The following is a 22,427-nucleotide window of genomic DNA, read 5'->3' as shown; positions in this document are numbered from 1 at the left end:
GCATCTCAGCAGAAAAAGGACAGTTGACGTTTCAATAGACAATAGGTGCAGGAGTAGGCCATTCGGCCCTTCGAGCCAGCACCGTCATTCAATGGGATCACGGCTGATCATCCCCAATCAGTACCCCGTTCCTGCCTTCTCCCCATATCCCTGACTCCACTATTTTTAAGAGCCCTATCTAGCTCTCTCTTGAAAGCATCCAGAGAACCGGCCTCCACGGCCCTCTGAGGCAGAGAATTCCACAGACTCACCACTCTCTGTGAGAAAAAGTGTTTCCTCGTCTCCGTTCTAAATGGCCTACTCCTTATGCTGTCCTCTCATGGAGGACGCCTGTGCCCCGTGACTTTGTTTAACGTGGGGAGACTGGTGCACAGACAGCGACCCCACGGTCCTTGACAGATCTGGGTCAGGATCCAGTGGCATGGAGTCCAAGACGACCGGAGACCCTTTTCTGCTGCAGCCTTCCCAGCCGTTGTGACGCTCCACTAAGGTCAGCCATCGTCCTCCGCCTGTTCCACCATTGAGGTCTCGGTTGGATCGCTCTTTGTCAGAGTCCTCAGCCTCGACCTTACTGCCATGGGGGGCCCTACCAGGAGCAGACGGCATCGCTCTCAGGATCTCAGGACCACACAAGCTTCTCCACCACGACAAGGTGACAATCCACGGTTAGCTAAGACTAACTTTCTCTTGAAAACATCCAGTGAATTGGCCTCCACTGCCTTCTGTGGCAGAGATTCCCCACATCCTCTCTCTTCACATTGTGTTTTTGATTTTTTGTCTTTGGATCGAATTCTGTTTTTAATTTGTGTATTGGTGATGTCTTTATTATTTATTTTATTCCGATTTTATGTTTTATTATTCTTGTAAATCTCTGTAAGGTGTCCTTGAGACTTTTGAAAGGCGCCCACAAATAAAATTTATTATTATTATTATTAGATATCTGGGATGAAAAATCTCATCTCTGTCCTAAATGACAATAAACTGAACTGACTACACAGTGGAACACAGATAATAATAATAATAATAATAATGGATGGGATTTATATAGCGCCTTTCTAATACTCAAGGCGCTTTACATCGCATTATTCATTCACTCCTCAGTCACACTCGGTGGTGGTAAGCTACTTCTGTAGCCACAGCTGCCCTGGGGCAGACTGACGGAAGCGTGGCTGCCAATCTGCGCCTAAAGCCCCTCCGACCACCACCAATCACTCACACACATTCACACACAGGCAAAGGTGGGTTGTGGACCTCAACTTGCACTCACTTAGGACAGCTGGAGGTAGTTGTGATCTAGGAGCACTCTGCCGTTCTCCCGGACAACCTCCACAAACATCGTTCCCCAGTTACATTCTGGAGTACAGTTAGGAGAAACGAACATGTCACGAAAATCCATTCCGATTGAAAAAACCCTTTAATGGTATTGCATTCCTGGAACGCTGGGATGATCAAATATTGCACATGGATACACAATACGCCTGCATCCCACAGCCAGCTTCATAGAAATATCCCCACCCACTCCCCAGAGAAAATCTGTTCACAGATTAGTTCATCCTTCTGCGTTTTCGCTAATTTAAAATCAACACTGCAGATTTTCAAATCCCTTCAAACATTTGTCATCATTGTATGTTCTGAGGGCAAGCAGGTTTTTTTCAATCAATCAATCAATCAGATTTATTCATCACATACACAATACACAATAAAGTGCAGTGAAATGAATTTGCCAGCAGCGGTACAATAAAAAACAACATACAATACACAATAAAAATGTAACACAAACATCCACCACAGCATTCATCACTTTGGTGGAAGGCACAAAGTATAGTCAGTCCTCCTCCATTGTTCCCCGTGGTCGGGGCCATAAACCTCCGCAGTCGCTGCTGCGGACAGCGAGATGTACAGGGCCTCTCGTCTGGAAGGTAAGTCCTGAATCGGTGCTTCCCTACCGGAGACCGTGGCTTCACAATGACGTAGGCCGCAGGCCGGCCGTTGGAGCTCTTCTCCAGGGATTCCCAGCGAGGGATCCCGCTCCGGATGGTAAGTCCCCGCCGCGCCCGCTGCTAGAAGCTCCGCAGACCGCGGCTTCAAGGAGTTGAAGGCCGCGGCCGACGGGTCGGAGCTCTTCTCCTCCCGGGGTCCCCAACGATGGATCCCAGGCTCCTGACACCGCGCCAGTGGCTAGAAGCTCCGCAGACCGCAGCTTCAGGCTGAACGGGCTAGCGATCGGAAAAAGGCCACGCAGCGCCCGCTGCTGTAGCTCCGGGCCCGACTCCAGGAAAGGGCCGCACCAATCCTTAGTGTTAGGCCACAAGGGAGGCGACATGGAAAAAGTCGACTCTCCGTGGAGGAGGCGACCAAAAGCGGTTTCCCCCTTACCCCCCCCCCCCTCACACAAGACACACCGAGAGACATTAAAACACACATTTGGACAGACTAAAAAAAACAAAAAAAGTTGAAATGACTAACACGCTGCTGGCAGGGCAGCTGTCTCTCAGCGCCCCCACCGACCAGGTCTTTTGTTTAGAGTGGCGTAATTGTCCATAAATTAAGATTTATTAACTAGACAGACCATTTCATCTCCAGACTATCATCGTTAACTTATTTACAGAGTATGTACATTATAAGGTGATATGAACAGGTGTTATTTGGCACTTGGACACCAGGTGGGTATTATTAAAAAGTACAAAAAGGCAGACGGGCAGATAGAAACGTAGAAAGTAGGTGGAGTTGGCCATTCGACCCTTCGAGCACAATATGATCATGTACCCCGTTCCTGCTTTTTCCCCATAACCTTTGATTCCGTTAGCCCTAGAGAATGAAATCTAACTCTCTGGTGAAAACATCCAATGAATTGGATGATGTGTTTGGGCCATTTTCTGTGTCCCTGAACAGTCTACGCTACCGATACTAATGGTGTTCGCTGTGGTGCTATCTCTCTGTTAAAAAGACTACAATGCAACATTGTTGGGTCCAGAGTTCAAGGAGTTACTTCCTCCTCTCTCTCCTGCAGGTGAGACCTCCGAGAGTAATGTATCGTCGCAGTTACCTCCCCAGAATGGGAGGTGTAGTCTTTGGTCACTGACATCCAAACTCCTGCATACTCCATTAACCTGCAGTACAATAGACAATAGGTGCAGGAGTAGGCCATTCAGCCCTTCGAGCCAGCACTGCCATTCAATGTGATCATGGCTGATCATCCACAATCAGTACCCCGTTCCTGCCTTCTCCCCATATCCCCTGACTCTGCTATCTTTAAGAGCCCTATCTAGTTCTCTCTTGAAAGTATCCAGAGAACCGGCCTCCACCGCCCTCTGAGGCAGAGAATTCCACAGACTCCCAACTCTCTGTGTGAAGAAGCGTTTCCTCGTCTCCGTTCCAAATGGCTTACTCCTTATTCTTAAACTGTGGCCCCTGGTTCTGGACCCCCAACATCGGGAACATGTTTCCTGCCTCCAACATGTCCAAACCCTTAACAATCTGATATGTTTCAATAAGATCCCCTCTCATTCTTACAAGCCCAGTCGCTCCATTCTCTCAGCATATGACAGTCCCGCCATCCCGGGAATTAACCTTGTAAACCTACGCTGCACTCCCTCAATAGCAACAATGTCCTTCCTCAAATTAGAGGACCAAAACTGCACACAATACTCCAAGTGTAGTCTCACACGGGCCCTATATAGCTGCAGAAGGACCTCTTTGCACCTATACTCAACTCCTCTTGTTATGAGGGCCAACATGCCATTCACTTTCTTCACTGCTTGCTGTACCTGCATGATTACTTTCATTGACTGATGACCAAGGACTCCAGATCCCGTTGTACTTCCCCATTTCCTAACATGACACCATTTAGATAATAATCTGCCTTCCTGTTTTTGCTACCAAAGTGGTTAACCTCACATTTATCCGCATGAATCTGCATCTGCCCACTCACCCAACCTGCCCAAGTCAGCCTGCATTCTCATAGCATCCTCCTCACAGTTCACACTGCCACCCAGCTTTGTGTCATCTGCAAATTAGCTAATGTTACTTTGAATCCCTTCATCCAAATCATTGGTCACTGCCTGCCATTACATATCCCTTCTCTCACCAAAGCAGGATGCAACCCCTTAACTTTAAATTGGGATGCGAGAGTCTCCAGGCAGACGTGCGACTGGGCAGAGCTTGGATCAATCTACTTGTAGGGTGACGGGCTGGCAGAGTTGCCTCTTCCACCAGGGGACCTGCTGGAGATGCTTCATACCGTCAGTCTTCAGAGTCAACAATCCCCTTCTGCTCGGTTGGAAGGGAAGAGTGGTCACGTGTGATAAAAAATATAATTCAGCATATTCGATCAACTATCAACAATGATTCAAAACAAACCGGGGGCGGGCATGTGAACTGGAGCTCCTGAAGGTATCTAATTCCTTATCAGATGTTACTGTGGTCACATCTCGATGTGACAAAGTGCTGGAGTAACTCAGTAGGTCAGGCAGCATCTCTGGAGGACATGGATAAGGCGACGTTTCATACTGGGACCCTTCTTTGGACTTTGACCGAGAAAGTCACCTTATCAATGTTACTCCAGCATTGGGTCTTTTGACCAGCGTCCACATCTGGTTTTGGTTTGCAGAGTCGAATCGAACGGCAATCCATTCACACATCCCGTGCACGTATGTCCGATTGTTTGAATCAATGCAGAGGGAGGGTCCTTGGTCACCTGGGCTGTGGCTCATGTCTAGACTGGAGGGAGCAGCCGGCTGTCCAGGAGACCATAGGCAAAGATGTTCCACAGGACGGCAAAGGACACGAAGATGAGATAGACGATGACAAAGATCCACCAGAGGGACTGCTCGTGGAGTTTCTGCTCGTAGTTCTTGAGGATCACCACCCCCAGGGTGATGCCCACCATCACCCCCCCCAGGTGGCAGGCGAAGCTGGGGTGGGCACAGGATGGGTGGGCGGGCGGGCGAAACCGCAGCCAGACCGCACGGCCAAACTCCAGGCTCACTGCAAGGCAAAGACATAGAAACATAGAAAATTGGTGCGGGGGAGGCCATTCGGCCCTTCGAGCCAGCACCACCATTTATTGTGATCATGGCTGATCATCCCCAATCAATAACCTGTGCCTGCCTTCTCCCCATATCCCTTGATTCCACTAGCCCCTAGAGCTCTACCTAAAGGGCCTACGTGTCCTTGGCACGCGTTGAGCCGTGATGGTCCGGCGAAGGTCGGGCGCGATTCCATGCATACGCACAGCCGTCCGGAGCACGTGACGTCATTTGAAGATGGACACCAAGCTGGAGTAACTCAGCGGAACCGGCAGCATCTCTGGAGAGAAGCCATGGGTGACGTTTCGTGTCGAGACCCTTCTTCAGTCTCGACACCTGACACAAGCCAGACCTGTGCCTTCTCAGCCCCCCCCCCACGTCATGCAGCGCGGAAACAGGCCCTTCGGCCCACCTCATCCATGCCCACCAAGATGCCCCGTCTAAGCTGATCCCATTTGCCTACGTTTGGTCCCAATCCCTCCAAGCCTCCCCTCCCCCCATGTCACCGTATCCTGGTACATGTGACATGTTTCATTCATCTTATTGAAACGTATAAGATTATTAAGGGTTTGGACACGCTTGAGGCAGGAAACATGTTCCCGATGTTGGGGGAGTCCAGAACCAGGGACCACAGTTTAAGAATAAGGGGTGATTCATTTAGAACGGATACGAGGAAACACTTTTCTCTCAGAAAGTAGTGAGTCTGTGGAATTCTCTGCCTCAGAGGGCGGTGGAGGCTGGTTCTCTGGATATTTTCAAGAGAGAGCTCGATAGGGCTCTTAAAGACAGCGGAGTCACGGGAATATGGGGAGAAGGCAGGACCGGGGTACTGATTGGGGATGATCAGCCATGATCACTCGAAGGGCTGGCTCGAAGGGCCAAATGGCCTACTCCTGCACCTATTGTCTATTATCTATGTGACAATATTAAAAATAAATCAACACTGACCATGGTTAGAAGTCACACACTGTACTGGAGTAGCTCAGTGGGTCAGGCAGCATCTCGGGAATGTGAAGAAGGGCCCTGACCCGAAACGTCACCTAAGATGCTGCCTGACCTGCTGAGTTATGCCAGCATTTTGTGTGTATCTCAGGAGGACCTGGATAGATGAGGTTTTGGGTCGGGACCATTCTTGTAGGGGAGAGGGGGAGGAAAGCTGGAAGAGAGTTGTCAGGAAAGATATTGTCAAGCTTGAATGGGTTCAGGGAAGACATTTGCACGTGACAATAAACTCAACTGAAAACTAAATAGAGGTATGAAACGGTACAAAGAACAAAAGAATGAAAGGTGTGAAAAGAACAAATCAAAGTCAGCAAGGATGATCGTGGAAAGGTGGAGCCCACAATGGTTCATTGTTGGCTGCGGAAGAGGTGATAATGAGGGGGTAGGAACAATGAAACTGAACAGGACGGCAGTGACACTAGGATGACTAGGGTGGGGGAGGGACGGAGAGAGAGTGGATGCAAGGGTTACGGGAAATTAGAGAAATCAATATTCATACCGCTGGGCTGTGAGATGCACAAGCGAAATATGAGATGCTGTTCCTCCAATTTGCGTTTGGCCTCACGCTGACACCGAGCTGGCTGCTTTGTTAGGCTCAGTGATACTCCCCGAGCCATCAAAGCACTGCACTGATTGTGAATTGGATGCAATATTTCAGCTGCTGTCGTGGCTAAATCTCAAGAGTGTCACCACCAGACCATGATTCACCAAGTCCTGACCCAAAGGCTGACAGCAGATGATATGTAGTCCCACTTGTTCAGGCATGCGCAACGCAGTTTCTTACACAAAAACAAGGACGTGGTGCTGAGGCTCTATAAGGCACTGGTCAGGCCGCCTTTTTGGAATATTGTGAGCAATTTTGGGCACCGTATCGGATGGCTCTGGAGAGGGTCCAGAGGAGGTTTACGAGAACGATCGCAGGTATTAGTAGGTTAACCTATGATGAGCGTTTGTCGGCACTGGGCCTTTACTCGCTGGAGTTTAGAAGAATGAGGGGGGGGGGGGATCTCATTGAAACATACAGGACAGTGAAAGGCTTGGATAGAGTGGATGTGGAGAGGATGTTTCCACTAATGGGGAGTCCAGGACTAGACGTCATAGCCTCAAAAGTATAGGACGTTCTTTTAGGAAGGAGATGAGGAGAAATTTCCTTAGTCAGAGGGTGGTGAATCTGTGGAATTAGAAACAGAAAATAGGTGCAGGAGGAGGCCATTCGGCCCTTCGAGCCAGCACCGCCATTCTCCAACACCTCCTCACTGTGATAGAAGGCAAAGTCTTATCTCTTCCCTTTGTCCTTCTCCCGCGGTCCAACTGCAGCGTCGAGGCGAACTGGGGCTCCGATTTTAAGCCCCCGGCGGGCGATGGTAAGTCATGGCTGATCGTCCCCAATCAATAACCCGTGCCTGCCTTCTCCCCATATCCCTTGACTCCACTAGCCCCTAGAGCTCTGTCTAACTCTCTCTTAAATCCATCCAGTGATTTGGCCTCCACTGCCCTCTGTGGCAGGGAATTCCATAAATTCACAACTCTCTGGGTGAAAAAGTTTTTTCTCACCTCAGTCTTAAATGACCTCCCCTTTATTCTAAGACTGTGGCCCCTGGTTCTGGACTCGCCCAACATTGGGAACATTTTTCCTGCATCTAGCTTGTCCAGTCCTTTTATAATTTTATATGTTTCTATAAGATGCCCCCTCATCCTTCTAAACTCCAGTGAATACAAGCCTAGTCTTATCAATTTTTCCTCATATGACAGTCCCGCCATCCCAGGGATCAACCTCGTGAACCTACGCTGCACTGCCTCAATCACAAGGATGTCCTTCCTCAAATTAGGAGACCAAAACTGTACACAATACTCCAGAAGGTACACAAAATTGCTGGCGAAACTCAGCGGGTGCAGCAGCATCTATGGAGCGAAGGAAATAGGCGACGTTTCGGGCCGAAACCCTTCTTCAGGCGCTGCCTCCTCTCTCCGGAGACAGTTTCACAACCTCCTCTCTAGCTCCATAGATGCTGCTGCACCCGCTGAGTTTCCCCAGCAATTTTGTGTACCTTCGATATTCCAGCATCTGCAGTTCCCTTTTGAACACAATACTCCAGATGTAGTCTCACCAGAGCCCTATACAACTGCAGAAGAACCTCTTTACTCCTATACTGAAATCCTCTTGTTATGAAGGCCAACATTCCATTAGCTTTCTTCACTGCCTGCTGTACCTGCACGCCAACTTTCAGTGACCGATGTACAAGGACGCCCAGGTCTCGCTGTACCTCCCCCTTACCTAAACTAACCCCATCAGCCGCCAAAGTGGATAACCTCACATTTATCTATATTATACTGCATCTGCCACGCATCTGCCCACTCACTCAACCTGTCCAGGTCACCCTGCAACTTCCTAACATCCTCTTCACAGTTCACACTGCCACCCAGCTTTGTGTCATCCGCAAACTTGCTAGTGTTGCTCCTAATTCCCTCTTCCAAATCATTAATATACATGGTAAACAGTTGCGGCCCCAACACCGAGCCTTGCGGCACTCCACTCGCCACTGCCTGCCATTCTGAAAAGGACCCGTTCACTCCTACTCTTTGCTTCCTGTCTACCAACCAATTTTCTATCCATGTCGACACCGTACCCCCAATACCATGTGCTCTAATTTTAGTCACCAGTCTCCTGTGCGGGACCTTATCAAAGGCTTTCTGAAAGTCTAGATACACTACATCCACTGGCACCCCTTCATCCATTTTACTTGTCACATCCTCGAAAAATTCCAGATGATTAGTCAAGCATGATTTCCCTTTCATAAATCCATGTTGACTTGGACTAATCATTTTACTGCTATCCAAATGCCCCATTATTACCTCTTTAATAATTGACCCCAGCATCTTTCCCACCACCGATGTCAGGCTAACTGGTCTGTAATTCCCCGTTTTCTCTCTCGCTCCTTTCTTGAAAAGTGGGATAACATTAGCTATCCTCCAATCCACAGGAACTGATCCTGAATCTATTGAACATTGGAAAATGATCACCAATGCATCCACTATTTCTCGAGCCACCTCCCTGAGGACCCTGGGATGCAGACCATCAGGCCCAGGGGATTTATCATCCTTCAATCCCATTAGCCTACCCAATACTATTTCTCGCCTAATGAAAATTTCTTTCAGTTCCTCTACCCCCTTAGATCCTCTGTCCTCCAGTACATCTGGGAGATTGTTTGTGTCTTCCTTAGTGACGACAGATCCGATGTACCTATTCAACTCTTCTGCCATTTCCTTGTTGCCCATAATAATTTCACCCGTGTCTGCCTTCAAGAGACCCACATTTGACTTTGCTACTCTTTTTTCCTTAACATATATAAAGAAGCTTTTACTGTCCTTCTTTATATTCCTGGCCAGCTTCCCCTCGTACTTCATCTTTTCAGCCCGTATTGCCCGTTTTGTTTCCTTCTGTTGTCCTATGAAAGTTTCCCAATCCTCTGGCTTCCGGCTACTCTTTGCTGTGTTATACATCTTTTCTTTTAGTTTTATTCTATCCCTAACTTCTCTTGTCAGCCACGGTTGCCTCCTACTCCCCTTAGAATCTTTCTTCCTTTTTGGAATGACATGATCCTGCGTCTTCTGGATTATGCCCAGAAATTCCTGCCATTGCTGTTCCACCGTCATTCCTGCTAGGATCCCTTTCCAGTCTACCTTGGCCAGGTCCCCTCTCATGCCTTCATAGTCCCCTTTGTTCAACTGCATCACTGACACTTCCGATTTAACGTTCTCCTTCTCAAATTGCAGATTAAAACTAATCATATTATGATCACTACCTCCAAGCGGTTCCTTTACCTCGAGTTCTCTTATCATATCTGGTTCATTGGACAACACTAAATCCTTTTTGCCACAGAAGGCTGTGGAGGCCAAGTCAAGATTTTTGATTAGTACGGGTGTCAGAGGTTATGGGGAGAAGGCAGGAGAATGGGGTTAGGAAGGAGAGCTAGATCAGCCATAATGAATGGCAGAGTAGACTTGATGGGAAGAATGACTTAAATCTACTCCTATCACTTATGACCAATACTTACTACAGATCATGGCTATTCCCATCCGGAAAAGCTTGAACTGACATCTCATTCCGGACCAATTCTGGAAAAAAAAAAATGATGAGTTTAGACTTTAGAGATAGGTGTGGCACAGTGGTAGAGTTGCTGCCTCACAGCGCCAGGGTCACCGGTTCAATCCTGACCATGGGTGCTGTCTCAACAGAGGGTGCTCCAGTTTCCTGCCACACTTCAAAGACGTGCAGATTTGTAGGTTAATTGGCTTCGGTAAAATTATAAATTGCCCATTGTGTGTACCATAGTGCTAGTGTATGGGGTGAACACTGGTCGGCGCAGACTCATAAGGTCATAAGTGATAGTAGAATTAGGCCATTCAATCATGGCTGATCTATCTCTCCCTCCTAACCCCATTCTCCTGCCTTCTCCCCATAACCTCTGACACCCGTACTAATCAAAAATCTATCTGTCTCTGCCTTAAAAATATCCACAAACGGCCTCCACAGCCTTCTGCGGCAAAGAATTCCACATTCACCACCATCTGGCCCAAAAAAAATATCCTCATCTCCTTCCAAAACGAACGTCCTTTAATTCGTAGGCTATGACCTCTAGTCTTAGACTCTCCCGCGCGAGACTCGCTGGGCCGAGGGGACTGTTTCTGCGCTGTATCTCTAAGCCAGGGGTCTCCAAACTTTTCAGCATGAGGGCCACATTATATATTTGGCACATTTTTGCGGGCCGTACACTCACTCACACACGCTCACACGCACACCACTCACACACACACACACCCACCCTCACTTACGCTCACACACACACTCACTCACACACACACACACAGAACCACCAACACACACTCACTCATACACACAATCTCACACTCATTCAGTTGCTCACACACATGCTCACTCACACTCACCCACACATGCTCACACACACACCCACCCACCCTCACACACATACGTTTGTTCACATACTCACTCTCACTCACACACAGACTCACTCACACGCTCACACACACCACCCACTCACCCACACCCACCCACACCCACTGTGGCCGACCTTCACTGTCTCCCCGGGGCCATCTCTAGGGTAACCTGTCAGCAGCTGCACACAAACCCTCAACTTGTTAGCCTACGGCAAACTGACGTGTACGTTCCCGCGCTACCACAGAACCTGCCGCACGGAACAAGAGTTGCTGCGGGCTGGATAAAATCTCGTGGCGGGCCGGATGTGGCCCGCGGGCCATAGTTTGGAGACCCCTGCTCCAAGCTAAGCTAAAGATTCAGGATGGAAACAGATCCATGCTGTACTGCTGCACTAATGTAGGATCGGAGTGGATGAGTAGTTGCTGGGGTCAGTGTGGATCTAGTGGGCCTATATCTGTGCTGTATCACACTACAACTATCAAATACAAAGCCAGTTATTCTGTGGTACAAACCTCACTGGATTCTTTTAAAGGAAGCCCTCCATCTCCAACTGGGGGGGGGGGGGGTCACAGTTTTAGAATAAAGGGTCGGCCATTTAGGTGAGGAAGAACTTTTTCACTCAGAGGTGAACATGTGGAATTCTCTGCTACAGAAGGCAGTGGAGGCCAATCACTTGGTGTTTTCAAGAGAGTTAGATTTAGCTCTAAGGGCTAACGGAATCAAGGGATATGGGGAGAAGGCAGGAACGGGGTACTGATTGTGGATGATCAGCCATGAGCACATTGAATGGCGGTGCTGGCTCGAAGGGCCGAATGGCCTACCCTTGCACCTATTTTTCTGTGTTTCTAACTCACTGTTAGAAACGTCCGCCACAGCTCACTGTAACAAACATTAAACACGAAGCCGCAGGGCTCAACGCAGTGAAATAGAGGCACAGGGAACTGCTGGAGATCTTTCTCATTGAGGCCCACGATTGATAATGAAAGGCCTGGATAGAGTGAGTGTGGAGATGATGTTTCCATTAGTGGGAGAGTCTAGGATCAGAGGGCACAGTCTCAGAATAAAAGTACGTACCTTCAGAATGGAGATGAGGAGGAATTTCTTTAGCCAGCGAAAGAACTGTTTGTTGTGAGCAGCCTTTGTTTTTTTTATTGGAGAGACAGCATGGAAACAGGCCCTTTGGCCCATCGAATCCACGCCTACCATCCGTCACCCATTCACACTAGTTCGGCACGGACTAGAGGGGTCGAGATGGCCTGTTTCCGTGCTGTAATTGTTATATGTTATATGGTTATTATCCCACTCATTTCCGACACACTAAGAATAGGTATGTTGCAAAGCCTACCTGAAGCGTCGTTGAAGATCTGCTGCTGAGGGTGTGCGCGATTTTGGCGCCGTTTAGAGGGGGCGGGTTTAAAACGCGATTTTCTCTAAGCTGTTCCAATCGAAAATGTTCAGCCTAGTTAATTATTAACGAAAAATCGCTGGAAGACCCCGTCGCAAAAGCCATTATTAGGTTTAAAGGCCTTGAATAATAGTTATAGTAGTTTAAAAATCAATCTCTAAACCCGCGACCGCCAGCAACCGCAGGGTCTCATAAAGCAAATAGCAGAAGTTAGGTTGTATATTTTTACATTAAAAAGGGCTTCTAAAGATCCATTTATACTAAGTTTAATATTGCGAGTAGCTCAATTTGGGCCCATTATATCGCGCAGTATTTTTCTCGGCATTTGAGGCACAAATCTACCGCAATGTGAACGTTCTAAACCAGCGCGTTCCACAGGGACCCACTGGAAAGCTGATTTAAATGGGCATTTATTTACAGCAATTAAACACTAAATTCCTTCCATTTGGCCTATAAATTAATGTAAATGAGATTTAAAAATCATGTTTTATTGTGAATTATTTGTGAATATTATTTGGACATTTAGGCTATTTAAAAATGTTAATAATTTATTAAGAAATGGATAGATGTTTAGATCTAGTAATTGAAGTCTGAAATTAGCTACAATTAGGTAACTAACTAATTATATGCTTTAATTTCAGGTCATCCAAGTAAGATTATTTTATATTTGTTTCAAAATGCTTCAATCTATCATAACTGAAAATTTCATTCAGTTCTCTTAATTTTTAAGAAAGTTATGGGCTTTTGACTGTTCACGATCACAGCTTTTTTGTTATGTCCATAGAAAATCAATAGGGAACAAGATGCTCATTTCCCAGTATGAAAATGGCCATAACTTTTTAAATACTTGAGATATGAAAGTGAATTAGGTGTCAAATTAAACTTATTTTTATGCTTTATCTGATGGGATAAATTACAGACTTGATTTTTAAAATCTCAAAATTTTGTAACATTGCTACTAAGAACAATTTACAGAGGGCCAATTAACCTGCAAACCCCCACGTCTTTGGGATGCGGGAGGAAACCAGAGCACCTGGAGGAAACCCACGTGGCCACAGGGAGAACGTGCAAATTCCACACAGACAGCGCCTGCGGTCAGGATTGAGCCGGGGTCTCTGGTGCGGTGAGGCAGCGGCTCCACCCGCTGCGCCACCGTGTCTCTGAGCCACTCTCTGATGCGGATCTTGAAAGCTACGGGTGCCGGCCTGCTGGGGGCTGGCGTGCAGATGTGCCGTGTTACCATGACGACGTTGGCCAGATGTGCGGAGACGAGGGCGTAGACTCCTCCAGAGGACCCGAACGCCGGGGCCGTCATGTCTGCCACCGACGTAGCCAGTGAACCTGAGGGGAGAAGGGAGAGGGTCAGAACGCAGCCTCCAGCAGCCAAAGTCTCATTCAATTATGTGTAGGACTGCAGATGCTGGTTTACACCAAAGATAGACACAAAATGCTGGAGTGGCTCAGCGGGTCAGCCAGCATCTCTGGAGAGAAGGAATGGGTGGAGACCTTTCATCAGACATTCAATTATCTTGTTTACGTTCAGGTTTATGGCTGTCCCATGTACCGAGGTACAGTGAAAAGCTGTCCAAGCAGATCACATACTATACGTAAATATAATCAAGTACCCAGAGGTAGATCAAAGGGGAAGATACAGAGTGCAGAATATAGTTCTCAGCATTGTAGCGCATCAGTTCCACAGACAAAGTCCAATGTCCGCAATGGGGTAGAGGTGAATCGGACAGTACCCTAGCTTATGGAAGGGCCGTTCAGAAGCCTGATAACAGAGGGGAAGAAGCTGTTCCTGAGTCTGGTGGTGCGCGCTTTCAAGCTCCTGTACCTTCTGCCGGACGGGAGCGGGGAGGAGGAGGAATGACCGGGGTGGGACAGGGACAAGTCTTTGATGATGTCGGCTGCTTTCCCGAGGCAGCGTGAAGTGTAGATGGGAGTCGATGGTGGGGAGTGTGGTCTGTGTGGGACTGGGCTACATCTACAATGGTGGGGAGTGTGGTCTGTGTGTGGGACTGGGCTACATCTACAATGGTGTGGTCTGTGTGGGACTGGGCTACATCTACAATGGTGGGGAGTGTGGTCTGTGTGATGGACTGGGCTACATCTACAATGGTGGGGAGTGTGGTCTGTGTGATGGACTGGGCTACATCTACAATGGTGGGGAGTGTGGTCTGTGTGGGACTGGGCTACATCTACAATGGTGGGGAGTGTGGTCTGTGTGATGGACTGGGCTACATCTACAATGGTGGGGAGTGTGGTCTGTGGGATGGACTGGGCTATATATACAACTTTCTTGTGGAGGTTTCAGAGTTCTACCCAAATCAAGCCGTCCAAAGTGTACATATACTGTACATGATAAAGTGGACGTCTCCATCTGGTTTGGGAACAGCTCTGCCCAGGACAGGAAGGCTCTGCAGAGAGTAGTGCGTTCGGCCGAACGCACTATGGGAACTACACTCATCCCCCTGCAGGACCTATTCACCAGGAGGTGCAGATCCAGAGCCAGCAAGATAATGAAGGACCCCTACCACCCCAGCAACGGACTGTTCCAGCTGCTACGGTCAGGCAAACGCCTCCGCTGTCACGCCACGAAAAAAGAGAGGATGAGACGGAGTTTCTTCCCACAGGCCATCAGGACTGTAAACTCTTATCTCACCAGAGACTCATTTACTGTTGTGTTGTGTCTTTTAATTTTTCTAAAATGTAAATACTGGTTGTGTTGTGTTGTGTTGTTCTGTTGTTCTGCACAATCCGCAGGCATTGCCACTTCCATTTCACTACATTTCTTGTATGCGTATGTGACAAATAAATTTGACTTGGCCTGAAAGGGAATAATGTTTAGTGCAAGATAAATTCCGATTAAAGATAGTGGGAGACTAGTCCAAGACTACCTCTAATAGTTGAGATTTCACTGGAGTTTAGAAGGATAAGGGGGTATCTTATAGAAACATATAAAATTATAAAAGGACTGGACAAGCTAGATGCAGGAAAAATGTTCCAAATGTTGGGCAAGTCCAGAACCAGGGGCCACAGTCTTATGCCCCTGTCCCACTTAGGAAACCTGAACGGAAACCTCTGGAGACTTTGCGCCTCACCCAAGGTTTCCGTGCGGTTCCCGGAGGTTTTTGTCAGTCTCCCTACCTGCTTCCACTACCTTCAACCTCCGGAAACCACCTGCAACCTCTGGGAAACGCACGGAAACCTTGGGTGGGGCGCAAAGTCTCCAGAGGTTTCCGTTCAGGTTTCCTAAGTGGGACAGGGGCATTTAGAATGAAGGGGAGGTCATTTAAGACTGAGGTGAGAAAAAACTTTTTCACCCAGAGAGTTGTGAATTTATGGAATTCTCTGCCACAGAGGGCAGTGGAGGCCAAGTCACTGGATGGATTAAGAGAGAGTTAGATAGAGCTCTAGGAGCTAGTGGAGTCAAGGGATATGGGGAGAAGGCAGGCACGGGTTATTGATAGGGGACGATCAGGCTTGATCACAATGAATGGCGATGCTGGCTCAAAGGGCCGAATGGCCTCTTCCTGCACCTATTTTCTACGTTTCTACGTTTCTATTAGATAAAACTGTCTAATACTTGAGATAAAACACTCTATAAATTCACCTTGTAAATTAATCATAGTCATTAAATTTATTGAATTTGTACAAGATTACTGACTATGATCTGTGTGTCTTGGAGTGGAAGATTGCAACCTTCACATGGTCCACCCGGTTTCGACTAATGCAATCAACCCGGCGTGCACAATCAAATAGAACAAGTTGTCCTACAACTTTAGGCTGTGCACGTCATACGCAAGAAGAAGATGTGTGTGTCTGAGTTTGTGAGACACAGGAAGGAAGAGGTTAACGGCTCTGTGTCGGTACATATGACAATTAAACACTCTGGACTCTCGAGGTGCTGAAGCTAATCTATTTCTGTCACCTTACAACGCTGATTGAAAATCGACCACCTCGTCTGTTCCGACAGGCTGGGGACATGCAGGGTCTTTGCTGAGAGACCTTTATTGACAAATGGATGCAACTCGCTGGAGTGCTGTGTCTGCTTCCCCCATTCACCATCGATCAGCAAGTGGATCAATGCAAGAACACCCAGGTCAGCACACAGTCTACTCTCACTCCAAAACATTCACATGGAATTATATAAGGAGCAAGCAAACCATTGGGATTAACGGACACATATTGGTGGTATTTATACTGTGTGTGTGTGTGTGTGTGTGTATATGTGCGTATGTATATGTGCGTGAATATGTGTGTGTTTATGTGCGTGTGTGTATGTGCGTGCGTGTGTATGTGCGTGTGTGTGTATGTGCTTGTGTGTGTGTGGGTGTGTATGTATGCGGTGTGTATGTGCGTGTGTATGTGCTTGTGTGTGTGTGCGTGTGCCCACTTTATTTTCTTGTTTATTATATTGTTTACAGTGTACTATGTTTTGATATTGTGTTGTGCTGCTGCTAGTATGAATTTTCATCCTTCTGTCTGGGACATACGACAATAAAACACTCGTGTTCTTAGTTTGGTTTAGTGATACAACGTGCAAACAGTCCCTTCGGCCCACCGAGTCCGTGCCGACTAACAATCAGCTTCTACACTAGTGTTATCCTACAGTCGGGACAATTTACAGAAGCCAATTAACCTACAAACCCGCACGTCTTTGGCATGTGGGAGGAAACCGCAGCATCCGGAGAAAACCCACGCAGAGTAACGCAGAACGTACAACCTCCGTACAGGCAGCGGCTGTAGTCAGGATCGAACCCGGGTCTCTGGCGCTGTGAGGCAGCAACTCTACCGCTGCGCCACCAAGGCGCCTCAGCCCATAGGTTTTCTCCTCTTTCCCAACTTTCCTCTAGGTGAACCTGTGCTGTCCATCTCAACTGAATGTGGGCACGGGGGCGCAGTGGGTGGAGCCGCTGCCTCACAGCACCAGAGACCCGGGTTCGATCCCCACCTCAGGTGCTGTCTGAGTGGAGCTTGCACGTTCTCCCTGTGACCACGTGGGTTTCCTCCGGGTGCTCTGGTTTCCTCCCACTTCCGAAAGATATGCAGGGTTTGTAGGTTAATTGGCCCTCTGTTAATTGTCCCCTAGTGTATAGGGAGTGGATGAGATTGTGGGATAACACAGAACTAGTGTGAACGGGACGATGAATCTGTATACTGTGGGCAGCTAGATTATAATCATATGTGGTCTTTGCTGGATGGTACTCAAACACAAATGTGTACAATGTGCACGGTGGCGCAGCGGTAGAGTTGCTGCTTTACAGCGCCAGAGACCAGGGTTCGATCCTGACTACGGGTGCTGTCTGTACGGAGTTTAAACGTTCCCCACCGTGACCTGCGTAGGTTTTTCCCCCCGAGATCTTCGGTTTCCTCCCACGACGTACAAGCTTGTTGGTTAATTTGCTTGGTTTATGTGTTAAAATTGTCCCTAGTGTGTGTAGGATAGTGTAAGTGTGCGAGGATCGCTGGTCGGAATGGTCTCGGTGGGCCGAAGGGCCTGTTTCCGCGCCGTATCTCTAAACTAAACCCTGGACTATGGAAGGATGGAGGGTGTGTTGCCGACCAGCAGTGCTGGGGTGAGGGTCCCAGTCGCCCACATATGCTCCAGTTTCTGCGTTAAGCTCTGGGCGAGTGCCGGAGACATCGGAGCCAGGCCGAGCAGCAAATGTTGCCGGGCAACGGGACCCGCAATCCACGTTACCTGCCAGGGCTCCGGTGAGGTAGATGAAGCCGATGCGGAGAGCGCCGTGAACCATCTCCAGCGGCACCCCCACCAGGAGCTGCAGCGTCACACTGAACCCCAGCTGCTCCACCCTGCAACACACAGGCCACTCAGTCAGTGTAGTTCCACCTGCCTAAACACAGGCCTCCCCCGCACCCGCCTCACCCTGACAAACACAGGCCTCCCCCACATCCCGCCTCACCCTGACAAACACAGGCCTCATTCTCCCTAACAGAGGCCTAAACACAGGCCTCCCCCGCAGCCCGCCTCACCATGACAAACACAGGCCTAAACACAGGCCTCCTCCGCACAGGCCTCAGCCTGACAAACATAGGCCTCCCACGCACCCTAACAGAGGCCTAAACACAGGCCTCACCCGCACCCTGCACAGGCCTCCATCCTAAACACAGGCCTTATCCTCCAATACACACATCCCGCTTGCTAATCAGGGGCCTTGTCCTGCTAAACATGGCCTCGCCTTCCCAAACACACCCATTGCCCTACCGATCACAGGCTAAAACCCAGGCTTCTCCCTGCTGAACAGGCCTTGGTTTGCTAAATATACGCCTAACCAGCCCCCGCCTCCACCCCCCCTCCTAAACACCAGACCCTAAGTTAAGCACAGGCCTCTGCTAGCAGGGGGGCAGTGTGCGGGGGGGGGGGTTGACAGCGTTGGGCTGGTGGGCAGGGGGGGGGAGAGGGACGGTACTCACCCCACGTGCACGAAGATGTAGCTGAGGTAACGCCAGGCCTGTGTGCGTAGCTGGGGCCGGTAGACCAGCGGGCTCCTCAGGTATGATGGGTGGCTCACCTGCAGAACCCACTTGTCCAGCACCAGCCCGTAGTAGATAAAGACAGCGACCTGTGGGACACAACACTCTGTCTTGTTGTTTGTAAGCTCGTGTAGAGATCAATGTGTGGAAACGAGGGGGAGTCTTGTGTAGTTGAAGGGTAGTGTGGCAGGGAGATGGAGACCTGGGGCGGGGGGTCATCGACACGGACCAGAGGATTCTAGAGGAGGGGGTCCGGGGCAGAGCCACCCACCCCCTTCCCACAGCAGATGCCACTTGTAAGGCCTGGACAGAGTGGATGTGGAGAGGGTGTTTCCACTAGTGGGAGTCGGGTCATTAACTTTCTCACTCCCAAATTAGGGACAAAAGGTCAAAATACGGGACAAATTCCCGACGGCAATTCGTTGACCGACTGGGCCATGGCTGGGTGAATGATGAGTTGGCCCGGGTGCTGGACTGCACACAAAGCCCAGCCGGCGGGCCAGCTGAGCAGTTTTGGCCCGGGCCGCGCGACATCGCGCGCAAAGTCCTGTGCCCCATCCAACTCATGATCGGCCATGAGAAGGAGGGGTGGTGGTGGTGCCGGCGGTAAGCGAAGGTCCGATGGTCGGACAGCTGGCCGGGCTGCTGACCGTCAGGGCCACGGGCGAGGCGCTGCTGCTGCACTCCATGGGGGGGGGGGCACTAAGTCGGGACGGGTGAGGCGGGGCCGGACGCACTGCTCTGACCCGACAGTCCCCTCGACCCAAGTAGTAGCGGTCAAATACGGGACAAGGGCGGTCCCGTACGGGACAAACCAATTTAGCCCAAAAAACTGGATATCCCGGCTAATATGGGACAGTTGGTAACACTACTATTGGGAGAGTCTAGGACTAGACTGTAGCCCCAGAATTAAAGGGCGTTCCTTTAGAAAGGAGAGGAGGGGGAATTTCTTTAGCCAGAGGGTGGTAAATCTGTGGAATTCATTGCCATTCATTGTACCAAGGACACAAAATGCTGGAGTAATTCAGCGGGTCAGGCCACATCTCTGGAGGACACGAATGGGCGACGTTTCGGGTCTGGACCCTTCCACAGATCGAAGAGTCTGAAGAAGGGTCCCGACCTGAAACGTCACCTATTCCTTCTCTCCAGAGATGCTGCCTGACCCGCTGAGTTACTCCTGCATTTTGTGTCCTTGGTATAAAACCAGCATCTACAGTTCATAAGTTCATATGTGATAGTAGCAGAATTAGGCCAATCGGCCCATCGAGTCTACTCCGCCGTTCAATCATGGCTGATCTATCTCTCCCTCCTAACCCCATTCTCCTGCCTTCTCCCCATAACCTCTGACCCCCGCACTAATCAAAAATCTATCTATCTATCTCTGCTGTAAATATATCCACTGACTTGGCCTTCTGTGGCAAAGAATTCCACAGATTCACCACCCTTGGATCATAGGTCAGCCACGAATGAGTGGCAGAGCGGTCTCGATGGGCCGAATGGCCTGCTTCAGCTGCTACGGCGTGTGAACTTGCCTCCAGGAGGGTGATGGTGATGATGAACCAGGGCGGCGGGCAGCAGGTGTAGGTGTCGTAGTACCAGCGACGGTCGGCGTGTCGAGGCAGGGTCTCGTACGCCACGTGTCGGACTAGCCGCCGGCCCAGGCTCAGCCCCCGCTCCTCCAGCAGCGAGTCGGAGCCACCTCTCCCCTTCCCCCGCTGCACGGCACGGCGGAAACTGCTGGAGCGCTTGTTGCTCATCTGTGGTCACGTACAGCACGGAAACCATCATCAAAACCTCCTCCCGCATCGATTACCGCAACTCCCTTTACACTGGCATCAGCCAATCTTCCCTGTCCCGCCTGCAACTGGTCCAAAACGCCGCAGGGAGACTCCTGACGGGCACCCGAAAAAGGGACCACATCACCCCGATCCTGGCCTCTCTCCACTGGCTCCCTGTGCAGTTCTGAATACATTTCAAGATCCTTCTTTATGTTTACAAAGCCCTCAACGGGTTTGCCCCCACCTACATCAAAAGTCTGCTTACCCACCACACCACCTCCAGGTCCCTCAGATCGGCCGACTTGGGGCTGCTGAACATCCCGCAGTCTAGGCATAAGCTCAGGGGCGACCGGGCCTTTGCGGTTGCAGCTCCTAGACTGTGGAACAGCATCCCCCTTCCCATCAGAACTGCCCCCTCCATCGACTACTTTAAGTCGAGACTTAAAACTCATCTTTACTCTCAAGCCTTTCTTGACGTCCTCTGAGGGAGGGCTACATGTATGTAGTGATGTATGTACTTAATCTATGAAACACTGTTGTATAACTTTAGTACCTCCACCAATGTAAAGCATTTTGGTCAACGAGAGTTGTTTTTTTAAATGTGCTATAGAAATAAAAGTGACTTGACTTGAACTGCAGACGCTGGTTTAAACCGAACAGCGACACAAAGTGTCGGAGTAACTCAGCCGGACAGGCAGCATCTCTGGAGAGAAGATATGGGTGACGTTTCGGGTCGAGCCCCTTCTCCAGACTAATGCCAGGGGAGTGGGAGATGATACATAGATAAGGAAGGTCAAGGTGTGAAAACATAACAAAGGGAATGGAGACCAAGATGTAGAATAGATCATTGATAGTTGGGAGAAGGTAACAACAAAGTAAACAGAGAACTCTGGCCGGAGAACTGGAAAGGGGGAGGGGAGGGGATGGAGAGAGAGGGAAAGCAAGGGTTATTTGAAGTTAGAGAAGTCAATGTTCATACCGCTGGTGTGTAATTAATGAGGTGCTGCTCCTCCAATTTGCGCTGGGCCTCACTCTGACAATGGAGGAGGCCCAGGACAGAAAGTTCAGTGTGGGAACGGGAAGTTGAAGTGTTTGGCCACCGGGAGATCATGTCCCAGCTACACTAGTCCCACCTGCCTGCACTTGGTCCATAGCCCTCCAAACCTGTCCTATCCAAGTACCTGTCTAACTGTTTCTTAAACGTTGGGATAGTCCCAGCCTCAACCACCTCCTCTGGCAGCTTGTTCCATACACTCACCACCCATTGTGTGAAAAAAGTTACCCCTCAGATTCCTATTAAGTCCAGGGAGTTTATACATAGAATAACAGATTCCTTGGCGTCATGAACTGGAAACTAATCAAAGATTTTGGGAGTTTATATATAGAATAACTGATATCCAGGAAGAGTTACTGCTGGAATCTAATCAAGAAATTCAGAGGGTTTATATATAGAATCACAGATATCCAGGAATGACTCGTATTTAGTTTAGTTTAGTGATACGGTATGGAAACATAGAAAAATAGGTGCAGGAGTAGGCCATTCGGCCATTCGAGCCAGCACTGCCAATCAATATGATCATGGCCCATCATCTAAAATCAGTGCCCCGTTCCTGCTTTATCCCAGAGTTGCTGCCTTACAGCGAATGCATCGCCGGAGACCCGGGTTCGATCCCGACTACGGGTGCTTTGTACGGACTTTGTACGTTCTCCCCGTGACCCGCGTAGGTTTTCTTCGAGATCTTCGGTTTCCTTCCACA

At 49.3% G+C, this 22,427-nt stretch overlaps 1 protein-coding gene across 2 annotated transcripts in view; it reads right to left on the bottom strand.

Moving 5' to 3' along the window:
- Positions 1-4,007: 4,007 nt before the first annotated feature.
- Positions 4,008-22,427, bottom strand: part of rhbdl3 (rhomboid like 3) — a 31,241-nt gene continuing 12,821 nt past the window's right edge. For both annotated transcript variants that reach the window (XM_033044649.1, XM_033044648.1), the window contains 6 exons: positions 20,425-20,649; positions 18,833-18,981; positions 18,099-18,211; positions 13,632-13,732; positions 10,085-10,145; positions 4,008-4,986 (listed from right to left, as the gene is read on the bottom strand). In XM_033044649.1, the coding sequence (XP_032900540.1) occupies positions 4,715-4,986; positions 10,085-10,145; positions 13,632-13,732; positions 18,099-18,211; positions 18,833-18,981; positions 20,425-20,649 (921 nt within the window). In that variant the 3' untranslated portion in view covers positions 4,008-4,714. The remainder of the gene's footprint in view (positions 4,987-10,084; positions 10,146-13,631; positions 13,733-18,098; positions 18,212-18,832; positions 18,982-20,424; positions 20,650-22,427) is intronic.

The sequence above is a fragment of the Amblyraja radiata genome, chromosome 26 (assembly GCF_010909765.2).
Source record: "Amblyraja radiata isolate CabotCenter1 chromosome 26, sAmbRad1.1.pri, whole genome shotgun sequence".
NCBI lineage: Eukaryota > Metazoa > Chordata > Chondrichthyes > Rajiformes > Rajidae > Amblyraja > Amblyraja radiata.
This window is presented reverse-complemented; position numbering and strand designations above follow the sequence as displayed.